The sequence below is a fragment of the Psammomys obesus genome, unplaced genomic scaffold (assembly GCF_907164565.1).
Source record: "Psammomys obesus unplaced genomic scaffold, mPsaObe1.curated_primary_1811, whole genome shotgun sequence".
In the NCBI taxonomy this organism is placed as follows: Eukaryota; Metazoa; Chordata; class Mammalia; order Rodentia; family Muridae; genus Psammomys; species Psammomys obesus.
The window spans coordinates 42,882,783-42,897,613 of NW_026585895.1; the positions used below are offsets into that span (position 1 = coordinate 42,882,783).

General features: G+C 41.6%; 1 protein-coding gene and 1 non-coding gene across 2 annotated transcripts in view; both read left to right on the plus strand.

The window, feature by feature from the left end:
* Positions 1–14,831, plus strand: part of Scai (suppressor of cancer cell invasion) — a 101,336-nt gene that overhangs the window by 59,536 nt on the left and 26,969 nt on the right. The window contains exons 5-11 of the mRNA XM_055600485.1: positions 1,157–1,243; positions 3,055–3,153; positions 8,564–8,660; positions 9,623–9,721; positions 9,860–10,012; positions 14,189–14,290; positions 14,629–14,730. Of these exons, the coding sequence (XP_055456460.1) occupies positions 1,157–1,243; positions 3,055–3,153; positions 8,564–8,660; positions 9,623–9,721; positions 9,860–10,012; positions 14,189–14,290; positions 14,629–14,730 (739 nt within the window). The remainder of the gene's footprint in view (positions 1–1,156; positions 1,244–3,054; positions 3,154–8,563; positions 8,661–9,622; positions 9,722–9,859; positions 10,013–14,188; positions 14,291–14,628; positions 14,731–14,831) is intronic.
* LOC129671806 (U6 spliceosomal RNA) lies at positions 11,130–11,236 on the plus strand. The gene has a single exon (XR_008719397.1). It is a non-coding gene; the product is annotated as a U6 spliceosomal RNA (small nuclear RNA).

Sequence of the window (14,831 nt, forward strand, 5' to 3'; positions counted from 1 at the left end):
TGTGTGTGTGTGTGTGTGTGTGTGTGTGTGTGTGTGTGTGTGTGTGTGTTTAGGTCAGAGGGTTATTAGCTGGATTCAGATCTTGCTTTCACCATGTGGGTTCTAGAGATTTAGTCATCTTATTGGCTCAGTCGTAGTGCTTTTAAAATAACATACTTCAGTGCTTCTTAAAATAGTATGTCTTAATGACCCAAATAAAAACAGGGTTTTGTTTTGTTTTGTTTAATTTTTTAATGTACTCTTCTCTGATTTTTAATGAATGTGTTGTATGAAATGGTCTATTTCTGCTTTCACGTGGAAAGATGATGTGTGGTTTCATTCTGAAATGAGTGGTTAATTACCTATGCTATTAAGGGGGGTTCTTTGGGTTTTGTTTTGTTTTTTTTGTTTTTTTTGTTGTTGTTGTTTTGTAGTTTTTCAATATAGAGTTTCTGTGTGTGTCCCTGGCTAGTCTGAACTCACTTGTTAGATCAGACTAGCCTTGCACTCACAGAGATCTGCCTGCCTCTTCCTCCTGAGTGCTAGAAATAAAGGCGTGTGCCACCTGCCTGGCTTCAATAGACACTTTATAAATATTTTTTAGCTGGGTGTGGTGACACACATTTACAATTCTACTACTTAGGAAGTGGAAACAGGATCAAGAGTTGATGCTCATTCTCAGCTACACAGGTTTTCAAGGACAGTCTTGGTACATGAAATCCTGTCCCCCAAAAAACACCTGAGGCTGGAGAGATGGCTCAGTAGGTTCAGTGCTTGTCATACAGTGTGAGACTGGAATCCCAGCTAATCATGTAGTGAGATGGCAAGCAAAGACAGAGGAGTCCCTGGCTAACCTATGTACACAGTAGTGACCAAGAATATGAGAGGTGATATCTGACTATCATCTGACTGCCACCCTTGAGCTGAGACATACACACCTCTACTCACACAATCACATGTTCAAGCACACTCGCATACACAAATTAAATAGACATAAACACACGACGTAACATAGATCAGTAAAGAAACACTTTATAATGTTGTTGAATGACTATGGCGAAATCTTATAATTCATAAACTTTGGTAATAAGATATATTGAATTTATAGGTGTGGTTCTTTTTGAAATTTATATTTTGTTTTGTTTTTGTTTTTGTTTTTTGTCTCCTTTGTAAACAGACAAGTCCTGGATAATCGGTATGGCTTGAAGCGGTGGCAAATAGGGGAAATCGCTTCCAAGATCGGGCAGCTGTATTACCACTATTAGTAAGTGAATTACACATGCAAAGAAGAAAGTGTTTCTTTGATTAAAACAAGTGTATAGGAGGGAGGACAGTGATTTATAGGTAGGATTTTGTTTAGGCCAAATGGATCAAGATGGTGATGGTGTTGTGAAGTGGCCTTCCATAATTCAAGTGTTATTTGTGTCAGGAATTCTCCCATTTGATCAGACCTCAGGAGTTTGATTTTGGCTTTTTTTTTTTAATAAATGATAAACACTAAATAATTTAAATTGTTCTTAGGACAATTTAAGTCCTGATGGTGTGTAGAGACATACAGCCTGTGTATTGTTCACAGCATTCTTTAGACATTCATCCTACTTGGCTACGTTTGACAGGTTATGTGAGGTCAACTGACAGTTGTTTCCATCCTTGAAATAGTAACATTTGTGTAGTCCTACCTTTGAGTGAGGAAGAGATCTCCTTTCACAAAGGTAAATCTCAGCACAAAGTAACATCAATAGCAAAATACTTGAGCCTTTTATCATTTAAAAGGTAAGGAAAAACAAAACCTTGAGTAGTGGCACACACCCTTGATCCCAACATTTTCCAAAGAGTAGTATAGGTTAGTTAAGAGGGGAAAAACTAAAGAAATGGGCAAAAGTCCAAGTGATGGTGGATTACAGAGAGGCACTCAGAAGGCAAAGGCAGGTGGATCTCTGTGAGTTTGAGGCCAACCTGGTCTACAGAGTTCCAGGACAGCCAGGGTTACACAGAAAAGCCCTATCTGGAAAAAAACAAAACCAAAAAAAGATAAGAAACAGTCTCATCTTCCCAATGTAGGCATGCACTTAGAATGTCCACTACTATGATCCCTCCCTCCCTCTCTTTGCTAGAACAAGACCTCAAAAATCCTTACTTATGGTGTTGAAAATCAGTGAGTTTTAGAGTGCTCATCACCAGAGAAGATATGTATAGCATCCCTCTAGTGCTCAGGGAATAGTAATTATGGAAAGGGTTGGGGGCAGAAAGAAAGTACCAGCATGCAGATAGGGAGAAGGGCTGGAAAGTGTCATGGGGGGGGAGGGGCAAGACACGGACACTGTAATCATGAAACCTCAGCAACTTCAAGTGTCTGCACTGGGTCTCCACGAAAAAGGGCCCATTAACAGCCAGTCCTTAACGGAAGAGGGGTCAAAGGGCTCTACTCTCTACTGAGCTGTTTCCTACTGATAGATTCATGACATGGTTTTGTTGCATTATTCATTTAGTTTAACCAGGGCCATTTATGCAACAATTGGATTGGGACTATCTATTGGAGCTCTGCTGGAGTCACCAATGGGCACACAACTGCAGCTAACAACAAAACCATGTCATGAATCTGGAAAAGGGACAAAAAGAAGCAAGACTTTATAGGAGTGGAAATTTCGATGAGAAAAAGGAGAGAGTAACCAGATGCATTAAACTAAACATATTAAACAGACAACATAGCTCATTAACATTTTCCAAAGAGTAGTATAGGTTAGTTAGGAGGGAAAAAACTAAAGAAATGGTCGAAAGTCCAAGTGATGGTGGATTACAGAGAGGTCATGGATCTAGCCCTGGGAGCAGATATACTAAGGTACAGTATGTAGAATGAGAATGGCATGTACTTTGCTAGACCTCCGAGAAGCTTGGAACAGCAGGGAAATACTTGATTATTGCTTGACAATTGAAATATAACATGATTAATACCTCGCTGACTCAAAGTTAAGACAGTTATTCCCTTCCCCCTGTATAGAGTAGGGCAATCTAGAACAAGTGTTTCTCATGAGGAATATACCCAGTTCGGGTCTTATTTAACTTTTTTTCTTACAGTTTACGCACATCTGAGACCAGCTATCTGAATGAAGCTTTCTCCTTCTACTCTGCAATCAGACAAAGATCATACTACTCTCAAGTCAATAAAGAAGACAGGTAGGTGTCAGCTATACTTTAGGAAAGATAAAGACAAGACATTCAGCATTTTAGTTCATGTGAAAATGGAGCAAAAAACCATACATTTTCTTTTCCTTTTATTACTGTGTGTGTGTGTGTGTGTATTCATTCATGTTCCCATGTATACATGCCATGGTATAAATGTGAAGGTCTTTTAGGGGTCAATCTCAGCTTCAACCACATAGGTTCTGAGAACCCAACTCAGGCCATTAGGTGAGTTTCTTTATCCACTGAGCCATCTTGTCATAGAGGGTTATTTTTTGTGAATGTACCCCTGAGCAAGGCTTGTGCCCAGATGACCACCTTCTGGCCCATGGCCACTGCTGCATACCTGGTAGCTTCTTCAATGAAGCTGATGCCATCTGTGTAGAGATCCATAGAGATCCACAGCTCTGGTGGTGATGTCATATCAGGTAATGACATCCAGCATCTCCAGGCTTCTCAGGGTCATCATCTGGCAGCAGGGTGGCGGGGTTGATGGTTAAGGATTTATCAAAGGTCGGTCTAAAAAAAGGGCTTGGTACTGGGTCATGTGGGCATTTGACATCGGTTGGTGGCATCCCTCAGCAGGGTTTCCACAGCATGTGAAGCAGTTACAGTTAGAGTCTGTCCCAATGTGAGCTTGTCAGCTTCTTTTACAAGAATTGTGGTGGCTGTGATGGCTCCTTAAATAAAGGCCCATCCAGAAGCTACAGGATCCAGTCTCTTTGAGATGTAAGCTATGGTGGTCTGGATAGATATGGCGCCTGTAGATTCAAGTATTTGAATACTTGGCCTAAAGGGAGTGGCACTATTAGGGGGTGTGGCCTTCTTGGAGTAGGTGTGGTTTGTTGGAGGAAATGTGTCACTGGGGCCAGGCCTTGAGGTCTCGTATGCTCAAGTTAGGCCTAATATGGCAGTCTCCTTCTGCCTGTGGATCAAGATGTAAAAAAGAGGTGTCAGCTCCTCCAACACCATGTCTGGCTGTATGAGTTGCCCTGGTCAATGTCTCTTCACAGCAATAAAGCCCTGAGACAGAAGGTATCACCCTTTTCCAGGTACCCAGAGTGTAAATCAGGACTTCCTTGGCAGTGCCCTTTCTTTCATGGACATAAAGATGAGAGGCTTGATGATTTCAGGAAGAGTTAAAGTGAGAGCCTGTACCGAACCTCTTTTACGTTCCTAAAGGCCTGTTCAGGTTCCTCAGTCCATTCCAAAGAAGTGTTGTCCCCATAGCAGAATAAAAAGGGTTGGCAATTTCAGCAAGCCCAGGTACTCAAAGACAGGACCTCCCAACTGCAACCGAGGAGTGTCTCCTGAGAATGATAGTTTCTTGGAGCTTGTTGAAGTTGTCCTGTCCTGTTAAAGGGTAGGGACATGCAGAAATAACAATAAATGAATGAGTCAGTCACAGTTCCTTGTCCTCGGTTAGCAGTCTGATCCATTTATAGTCTTTAAAATCCCTTCTTGCCCTCTGTACTGCCATTGGTTGGTTGGTTAGGGGTCCTAGGGGCTCCTATAATACCAAATAGGTAGTGTCCATATCCACCAGAAAATTTACAGTTTGGCCCCTAATGGTAAAGGACACCATAGGCTTCTGGGGGCCTAGTTTGAATGAGCCTCAGCCTCACTAATCTTCCATAGCTAGGATGGGCTTGGGCTTGGAGCCAGGAGTCTACCTGTTTCCACTGTGGACATTCATTTTTCCAATGACCCATTTCTTTGCAGTAAGCACATTGGTCCTTTTACAAAAATCTTCTCTTTTTATGATGGGGGTGCATGGGTAGAGTTGAAAGTGGCTGGAGCTTGCCATAGTGCAGCCACGGTAGCACACCCCATCTTCTTTACCAAAAGATTTTCTTTGCCGTCTCTGTTGTCAGACACCTTCTGGAGCAATTCTGATAGCTATAGGCTATTCTTTCCTGCAAACCCATCCATCTTTCATATCATTCTATGTATGTCAGGGGCCAACTGCAGCAAGATTAATCACCTTGAAATTTGCCAGGTCCTATGGGTCTTTAGGGGCATCCAGGAGTCACTCCAGGAAAGCTCAAGCTGATTCATCTGGGTTCTGTTTTACATCTGCTTTCTTAGATAGGTTAGTGGGCTTTCTGGCTGCTGGTGTCATCCCTTCTAACAGAACCTGGAGGTACTCACTGAGTGACCTCCTTTCTCTGTGTTGTAGTCTCTTGGCCATCTGTCTTGGCAGAGCCTTGCCTCGTCTTGTCTCTGCCCTCTGGTCATTAGCCATTGAAGTTATTCAGTTGTTTTTGTGAGAATTTGTTTTCTTTCTTCTATAGTGAAGAAGGCATGGAGAATCTGTTGGCAGATCCCATGTGAGGAGATGATTTTAAAAGAGATAGGCAATTAGAGAAATTAAGGAATCAGGGTTAGTGCTGGAAGGGAGATCCTTGTTCTTCCAGTTGTAGTTTCTGTAGTGGAGAAGGACATACAGGTAGTGCTTGTCAGGAAATTGCTGTAGGAAAGCAAGAACCAAAGGAGGTGCCACCCCAAAACCAGAATTGGAGGAGGGGTAGGAGGGCCATAGGAGACCCTCTGGCAGGTGCAGGAGGGGAAGAGATAGGAGGTGGGGAAGAACTGGGGGTTGGGGGAAGGTAAGTGGAGGAAGAGCTAGAAGGTGGGATAGAAGGAAACTCAGACAGGGGGTCAGAGTGAGTCTTTCGTAGTGGGGTCTGAGGTGGTGGAGGTGGAGGTTGAGGCAAGAAGGGGAGCAGGGGGTAAATATGATTATATGAAGAGGAATTCTTCCTCCTTGAATCCTGCAGAACAGTTTTCAGAGGGGGTCCTAGGTCTCTGCTACAGGCCCTTAAAGGGCCTATCTGCTGACATTCAGGGCTTAGCCACCTTGCCCATTTTGGATCATACAAACCAATTTGGGGTGGGAAGCCAGTTTGGAAGTTGGTTTAGCCCAAGGCAAGATGTATCCAATCTGCTCTGGGTGCACAAGCTTACCAGGGATGACATTTATCACTGCCCAGGCTCTCTGAAAGTCAAAAGTGCTCTGGAGGGCTAATCAACCCCGAATGTGGCCCATTCAGTTTCACAGAATGTTCAGAGGTATTTCTTGGTGATAGGATGATCATAATTCTCCTTAACTATGGGGAGAGAGGTGAAGTTTGTCAAAATTCTTTAGAACACAGGTTGGAGGACTGGTAGGCTTGCTGGCCTTATTACCCATACTGTCCATCAGTTCAGTTGCCCCAAGTCCAAGATAAACCAGTTAACACAGAAAGTACAAAAGAGAATGGAAATGGTAAAAATGAAGCTAGAGGCACATGTACAAAGACAAGACAAATGAGACATAAAACCAGACAGGAGAGTATTCGGGTTCCGTCAAAAGCTCCCATATCTCAGATCAGGATCCCAACAGACCAGACTGACTTACTAGGGAGGCCTCTGCAGACACTTGCTGTTTTTCTCAGCGTGGCAGTTTACTCTGATAGTCCAAGGCATACCTAGAACCTTAGAACTTCTTAAGGTGAGGCACCTCAGCCCGGAGCCCCAGAATGAAGAAGGTCCAGCTTTAGAATTTGGGTGGATGATCTAAATCTCACTGGGGCCTCCAGAAAATGTAAGTCCTACCAGGTGAGAATAAAACTACACACACACACACACACACACACACACACACACACACACATTTTTTTTTTTTTTTAATAGAGAACATCTAAGAGCTAGCCAGCAACTGCCTCCTAAGTTGGGTTAAAGAGACTAGCACAAGTCCAGTTTTTGGCCTCTTTTTAAGAAGTAAAAATCACAAGTAGTTGCAAAGCAGGTTTACAGAAGAGAGCCAATGTGGCAATAAGGAAATACAGAAAAACTTTAAAAAAGAAAAAACACTGTGTGATTAGAAGATCAAAGAGGGTCAGGGTGTCCTAAAAAACAAGTCAAGGTCATGAGTTGGGGCGGGTCAGGCTCCAGGAAACAGACATTAAAACAGCAACAGCTTTTTCATTAAGTGGAAACTTATCTTTAACAATGCATCAAAATGGCTCCTTCATTCAAAATGGAGTCAGGCAGGATTGTTACTGAGGCAGAAGTGAGGCATGTCCAGTGACCCTCAAGCCCACCTCCAAGGACCTACTTCCTTGAGCCTTCCAAAACTGCCACTAACTGGGGACTGAGTATTCAAAAATGGGATTTTCCGGAAACATGTCAGTAGGACTCAAATGGCGTCTTTTTTTTTTCCAATTATATTTATTCCACTGTTTTGTGTATTTACTTAACTCATCTACATTTAAATTACTATTCCATCTGTAAGGTCTGTGAAGAAGGGATTTTTGTTCTGTGTTTTTAATCGCTGTTCTTTTAGTATCATGGCACTGTTTCTTATTTTTTAGATTTAAAATTGTTATTGTATGTGTATAAGTATATATACCACATGTATGCCTCGTGTCCAAGGAGGTCAGAAGATGGTGGATACCCTACAACTAAGGTTACAGATTATGTTTAATTATGTAGGTGCTGGGAATTGAAGCTAGATTGTCAACAAGAGAAATAAGTTCTCTTACCTGCTGAACTATCTCTCCAGTCCCCATCATGGCATTGTTTCTTATGCACTTAAATTCTCAATAGATGATTGTTGAATGAATGAATATCGAATGATGACTTAATCAGTGTTAAAATGTATTTAAAAAGCTATCTGGTTTTGATTTTTGAGACAAGTCCATGCATCCCAGGCTGCCCTTGAACTCCTTATTCTCCTGCCTCCCCCACCTCTTGAATTGTAGAATTACAGGCAAGTGCTACACTGCAAGCTAAGGCTATATGGTTTTATGTGAAAATTTTTATCACTTCTCTAAAAATGATGAAGTTTTAAAGGCCATCTAAAAGTGGAAAAAGTCAAAACAGCATGAAAAAAGGATCAGCTCAGGACCCCCAAGACTTAAGTTCTTAGGACAAGATTTATTTGCCCCAGAGGAACAGAAGGCATGGAATAAGAGACAAAGACAGAAGATAGAGGATGGGGGAGAAGGAGTCTTTGTCCCCTATGGGGACAGAGGACTACCTCTGGATAGAGAGGACACAGTGGTGGCACATAGGCAAATGGCAAGTTATAAAAGCGAAGGGGGAACCCCAAGTTAAGATAAGGTGTTTAATTGGGCATGTTAATTAGGTGAGCCAAAGGGGGTTGTTGACTGCTGAACTTCAGTATTTTGATAGCATGACCTTGATAGTCAGCCTCTGGAAGAGGGACCTTGGCTAGCTTTAGGAATGTAATCTGACATTTTTTGTTTTTTGTCTGTTTGTTTGTTTAGCAAGGCAGAGGGAATAGGGGAGGGGAGGGGCCCACCAGTGCCACGTTTGCCCTGATCAGGCTGGCCAGATTTCCATCACGGCATGTTTTCTATTTTAATACAATGATTTATTTCTCTTTTGTCCACTGTAGGCCTGAGTTGGTTGTTAAGAAACTCCGATATTATGCAAGATTTATAGTAGTTTGTCTTCTTCTTAACAAAATGGATGTTGTGAAAGACCTGGTAAAGGTAAATAGATTTTTTTTTTTTTTTTTTTTACATAGGGTGTTGGTATAATCCAGGTTGGTCTTGGATTTTTAATTCCCATGAATCAGTCTCTACAATGCTGAGATTATAAATGTGGATCAGTCTCTCTAGTGCTGAAATTATAAATGTACTTTAAAATAACTAAAACCCAGCCAGACATGGTACGGCATGTTTTTAATCCCAGCACTTGGGAAGCAGAGACAGGCATCTCTGAATTCCAGGACAGCAAGGGCTGCCTGGACCTCATTGTATAACTCAAGCTATCTGTAAACTCTTGACAATCCTCCTCCCTCAATCTTGAGGGCTTACATATGTGAGCCACCATACCTAGCTTGATGACAAACTTCTTGATACATTTCACTGAAATTGTCCTAATTTTCTCAAGCCCTTTGGAAGGAGATCTGTATTCTGCTGTGATCTTCTACCCTAGGCTTCTTATCAGACAATTTCCAAAGCACAGTGTAATTGAAATCCAAGGAAGTGAGTGTTCTTTGTATGTCATATTTGTTTGTTTCTCAAACAAAACTTGAGTTTCTTTCTCAGTTTTGTCAATAAGTCCATTGTTGATACAACATCAAGTAGGAAGTAGATCTTTATCAAGTTTTTATTTGATGTATATACTCTGAAATTTTATTTCGAATCAAATCTATGGTTTCTTTGTTTTCTGTAATAATTTCAATTGGATATTGATACTGATGAAACTTAATTTTTTTACACTCACTTATTTTCTGAGTGTGTGTGAGAGAGAATGTGTAATGTGTCCACAGGTGTCAGGTAGAGGATAAGACGCAGCAGTTGTTTCTCTCCTTTAACCATGTGGGTTTCAAGGTTGAATTCCGGTTGTCTGGCTGAGTGGCAGACACATTTACCTGCCAGGCCATCTTGCTAGCCTTTTTATGGAAATTGTTAATAACCCCTTTTCTTTGTGGCATTTCTAATACCAGGAATTGTCTGATGAAATTGAAGACTATACTCATCGCTTTAATACTGAAGATCAAGTAGAGTGGAACCTGGTGCTTCAAGAAGTAGCAGCATTCATTGAGGTAATCTCTTGAGAGAAAGGTTGTCATAGTAATAAGTAGGCGAATGACAGTGCTGTGTATTTATGGTGCGTACGTGACTTTGAAAAGAAGAAATAGTGATATTCTGTGTAGCCATTAATGTGCTTCTTTTTTCTTCAGGCAGACCCTGTGATGGTGTTAAATGATGATAACACCATTGTTATCACATCCAATCGCCTCGCTGAAACAGGAGCCCCGTTGCTGGAACAAGGCATGATTGTGGGACAGCTCTCTCTGGCTGATGCACTCATTATTGGTAATTGTAATAATCAGGTAAAGAACCGTGAAGGATTTATGCTTAAAAATCTCTTTTAAAAGGTTGGTTTTGATTATCGTGGAATTTTTTCCTTGTAGAGTTTCTTACATCTATGACAAATAGTTAATTCAATTATGCTGTGTTTATACATATATAATACTGACTTTGAAATTGTTGAGAAAGAATTTTTAATGACATAGAAACATGCTTATTAGTTTATTAATTTGCCACTGAGCTTCTTCCCCAGCCCAATCAGTATTTATGAAGTATCGGTCATGTCTCCATGTGTGTGTGTGAAAAGACAAAGTGCCTTCACTAATGGAGCTTTCTGTTTACCTATAAATACAATTATTAACAAAATAACTACTTAGATAATATTACTTCAACAAATGTAGCAAAGGATAGATGTATTTTTCCAATGTCTGTCATCAAGAGATTTGAGCTAGTCTCGGAGATGATGGAATGTTTTTCTAAGAAAGTGCTTTTTGTTTGGTTAAGAACTACAGTAAAACCAGACAGTAGTGGTACGCACCTTTAATCAGGGAAGCAGAGGCAGGCAGATCTCTGTGAGTTTGAGGCCAGCCTGGTCTACAGAGCCAGCTTCCAGGACAGCCAGGGCTATACAGGAAACCCTGTCTTGGAAAACAACAGCAAAAACTAGAGTAGAGTAAGCAGGCCAAGCAAAAGTAACAGTCCAGTCATGCTGCTGTCCATAGTTCTGGCTACCTGGGAAGAAGGGGCCCTGGTGGAAGACTGCCCTGTGTGGGATGGAGAGAACAAGAAGCACAGGAACAGTCAGGAAGGTTGTCTTTTCCCAAGTGCACAGGAAACTGGCAGAGGTCCAGGGCAAGGAGAGGAACTGATGAGGGCTGTATTTTAGGGTTGGTTTTGTTTTTGTAATTTTTTAAATTAATTTTTATTTTTTAGTTGTTATGCCAAGTAATAGGTTTCATTATGACACTTGCATATATACATATAGATGGATATAGATACAGCAATGTACTCTGCTGTTATACACCCCCCTCCCCAGGGGATCATTTTAACATAACACGTGCTATAAACTGTTCTCAGGTGACCCTGCTCTCATTCATGATTTGGCCTAGGAAAAATCCACTTGTAAAGAATTAGAGAAGAGTGCTCAGTTCCGCAGTACATACGCTAAAATTGGAACAATACGGAGAAGATTACCATGGTCCCTGCACAAGGATGACATGCAAATTCATGAATTCGTCCATATTTTTTCAAAGGAGATGCTGATACTCATAGCTAAACTTTGGGCAGAGTACAGGGAATCTTAGGAAAGAAGGGAGAGATAGACCTGGAGGAGACAGGAGCTCCACAAGGAGAGCAACAGATCAAAAATATCTGGGCAAAGGGGTCTTCCCTGAGACTGATACTCAAACCAAGGACCATGAATGGAGATAACCTAGAACTCCTGCTCAGATGTAGCCCATGGCAGCTCAGTGTCCAAGTTGGTACCCTAGTAAGAGGAACAGGGACTGTTTCTGACATGAACTCAGTGTCTGGTTCTTTGATCACCTTTCCCCCAATGGGGGAGCAGCCTTGCCAGGCCACAGAGGAAGGCAATGCAGCCAGTCCTGATGAGACCTGATAGGCTAGAGTCAGAGGGAAGTGGGGAGGACCTCCCCTATCAGTGGACTTGGGGAGTGGCATGGGAAGAGGGAGGGAGGATGGGGTTGGGAGGGAATGAAGGAGGGAGCTACAGCGGGGATACATAGTAAATAAACTGTAATTTATAAAAATGTAAATAAATTTTTAAAAAGTGAAAAAAAAAGACTTAGAGAAGAATTAGAGTGCTAGTGAGGGCGAATGTGCCCATTTGGTAGAGTGTCTGTGCTCCCCAGTCCCTGACTTCCAGCTCGAGCTGCATAAATGGGGTCTGGTGGTGTCAAACTGTAATCTCAGCCTGTGGAAGGCAGAACAGGAGGTCACTTGGCTATAGCCAGCAATATGAGACCCTGTTGCAAAAAAAAAGGTTAAGGCTAGTAAATGAAGAACTGAAGAACTGCTGGGAATTAAGTCAGCACCCAGCATGGAGAACAGTGCGGCCTGGCATGCATGGTTAGATAAAAGCCGGTAGGCTTGAACCGTGGAATGTTTGTGTGCTGCTGACAGGACGGTAGGTTTTAATAGTGGCAGCTTTGCTTCGTGTGGTGGCATACACTTACAGTCTAAGCACTTGGGATCATATAGGCAGGAATATTGCTGTAAGTCAAGGCCAGCGTAGGCAATGTAGTGAGACTGTCTTTTTTGGTATTTTTTTGGTATTTGTGAGTCAATATCACTATGTAGCTCTGCCTGTCTTGGATCTCACTGTGTAGACCAGGCTGGCCTTGAACTCACTAAGATCCCACTACATCTGCCTCCCACGTTCTGCTGTCACACCCAGCAAGACTCTGTCTTTGAAAACAAAACAACAAACTCAGACATACCCAAAAACAGGAAAATAACAATCTGTAATTCTGCTGTCTATAGTTTGTTTCGTAGAACTCAAAAAGAGCCAGGTATGGTGGCACATGCCTATAATCACAGCCCTTGGAAGGCAGAGGTAGGTGTTGAGGCCATCCTGGACTACACAGTAAGACCCTGTGCAAACAAAGAAGAAAAAAGGGTGCATGAAGCTACTGCTTTGGTTCTTTCCTGGAACATGTGCTCTCAGTTTGACAGTAAAAGGACAAATAGCCAGGTTATTGTCTCCTTGCTCTGATCTAGAAGTACTTGTTTCATTCTCATGTAGAGGTGCGATGGTGCACATTTGGGGCTGTGGTGTGGTTTTATAACACTTTTAGAAATTCAGTGCTGTGTTGGAATGTGAAATGTGTTCAGAAATACCTATATTGATGATTTTTATTTGATTTTTATTTTTATTCTGTGAAATATTATGAGGAGAATTGGAGTTTTGCTGATCTGCTACACAATACTAAAAAGGATTAGGGTGTGGCTCAGTGGTAGAGCACTTGCCTGACATGAAAGACTTGGTCCCTGGGCCTGATCCCTAGCACTATATAATGTATGTGTGAATAAGGTACGTTTTTGTTTGGATTTTTGAGACAAGATCTCTCTGTGTAGCCCTAGTTGTCCTGAAACTCTCTTTATAGGCCAGGCTGGCCTCAAAGTCAGAAAGAGGTCCACCTGCCTCTGCCTCCCAAGTGCTGGGAATAAAGATGTAAGCCACCGTGTCCAGTCTAAGGTACAGTTTTGAAACTTCAGGGAATAATTTTTTTAACAAATACCTTAACCAAAGCATTTCTATCTTATAGAAGCAGATATTTTATAAACTTCTGCTTTGTTTTATCATCACATGTTTCTAGGTCTTCTGCAAAACAATTAATGAAAACAGAGAAGGGTGCACTCTTAAATGCTGTGTAGTGCCAGAACATCGAGATTCTAAAGTATGACTCCAGGCGTAGCTCAGCTTAAGCAAAGTTTTCCATGATGTGTAGGGCTGTGTTTGTAGTGTTTGTAACTTTTGCTGCTTTTTAAGTCAATGCGTCACGATGGAGCAGCCTAAACAGTATTAACTATTTTAAAGTAGATAGTGAACATAGTAGTGTTGCTGCGCAGTTCTTTCACCACGTTTGCCTTTTGAAAGTCTTGTAATTAAATGCTAGAGAATAAAATATGAGCTATCTCTGGGTGTGAGGGCTCAGGCATTTAACCCCAACACTTAGGAAGCTGGGGCAAGAGGATCTCTTTGATTTCAAGGTCATTTCTATTTATATAGCAATTTCAGGTCAGCTAAAGATATATGGTAAGAACCTGTCTCAACCAAAAAAAAAAAAAAAACCACTCATAGACAACTACAGGCAACTAAGGAAATCTGACAGTGGGGAAAATAGTCTTCCTCAGGGACCAAGTGGTCATATACATATAAGTAGCACTAAAAGGGCTGAGCAGGTTGTATTTCTGTATTTAGGTGCTCAGTCATAAACACACACACCAGTAACCACTTAAAAAGCAGGCCACGATCTCAAGAAGGAACAAGGCAGATACATGGAAAGAATTGAAGGGAGGAAAAGGAAGCAGGAAAAATGTAACTTTATATGTGTACACATGTATATATGTATATAATCAGCTGTCATTAAGTATACATGAAAATCAAGGGTAATAATGTGATCAAAGACCAACAAGTCTTATTATTACATAAATGACCAGGTACTTTCTTCTTTCAGGTCAAATTCAGTGAATTAACTGTTGACATGTTCCGGATGTTGCAAGCCTTGGAGAGGGAGCCGATGAATTTAGCTTCGCAGATGAATAAACCAGGAATACAGGTGATCATTTGCCGGAGTGGTAATTCTTACTGCTTCTGCTTCTCTTAGGGGCACAGGTACAAATAAAGAATACTCTCAAGCCACTTGTAGGTGCCTCACACCTGTAAGGCACACTAGACAGCCAAACATTGTTGAAAGTTAGAGGCCTGCCTAGGCTACATAAGGAGTTTTTGTGACAAAACACAAAGAACACTCTTGATAAGACACAGAGAAGTTGATAAGCAAAATCACAGACACTGAAAAAAATGAGGATATCTGATAGAAAGGATAGGGATTGTAGACACTGATAAATTCAGCTGCCGCATACCACTTATGTCATTTTTGCTGTGGCACCATAGGAGCCAGCTGACAAGCCTACCAGACGAGAAAACCCCCACAAGTATCTGCTCTACAAACCGACCTTCAGCCAACTGTATACATTCTTAGCAGCGTCTTTTAAGGTATGTGTGACCCAGTATTCTTTCTGCAGTGGGGAAAATATACTCAGGATAGACTTGGTCACTCTTCAGATGCCTGACCAAAAGTATTTAGTAATGTATGA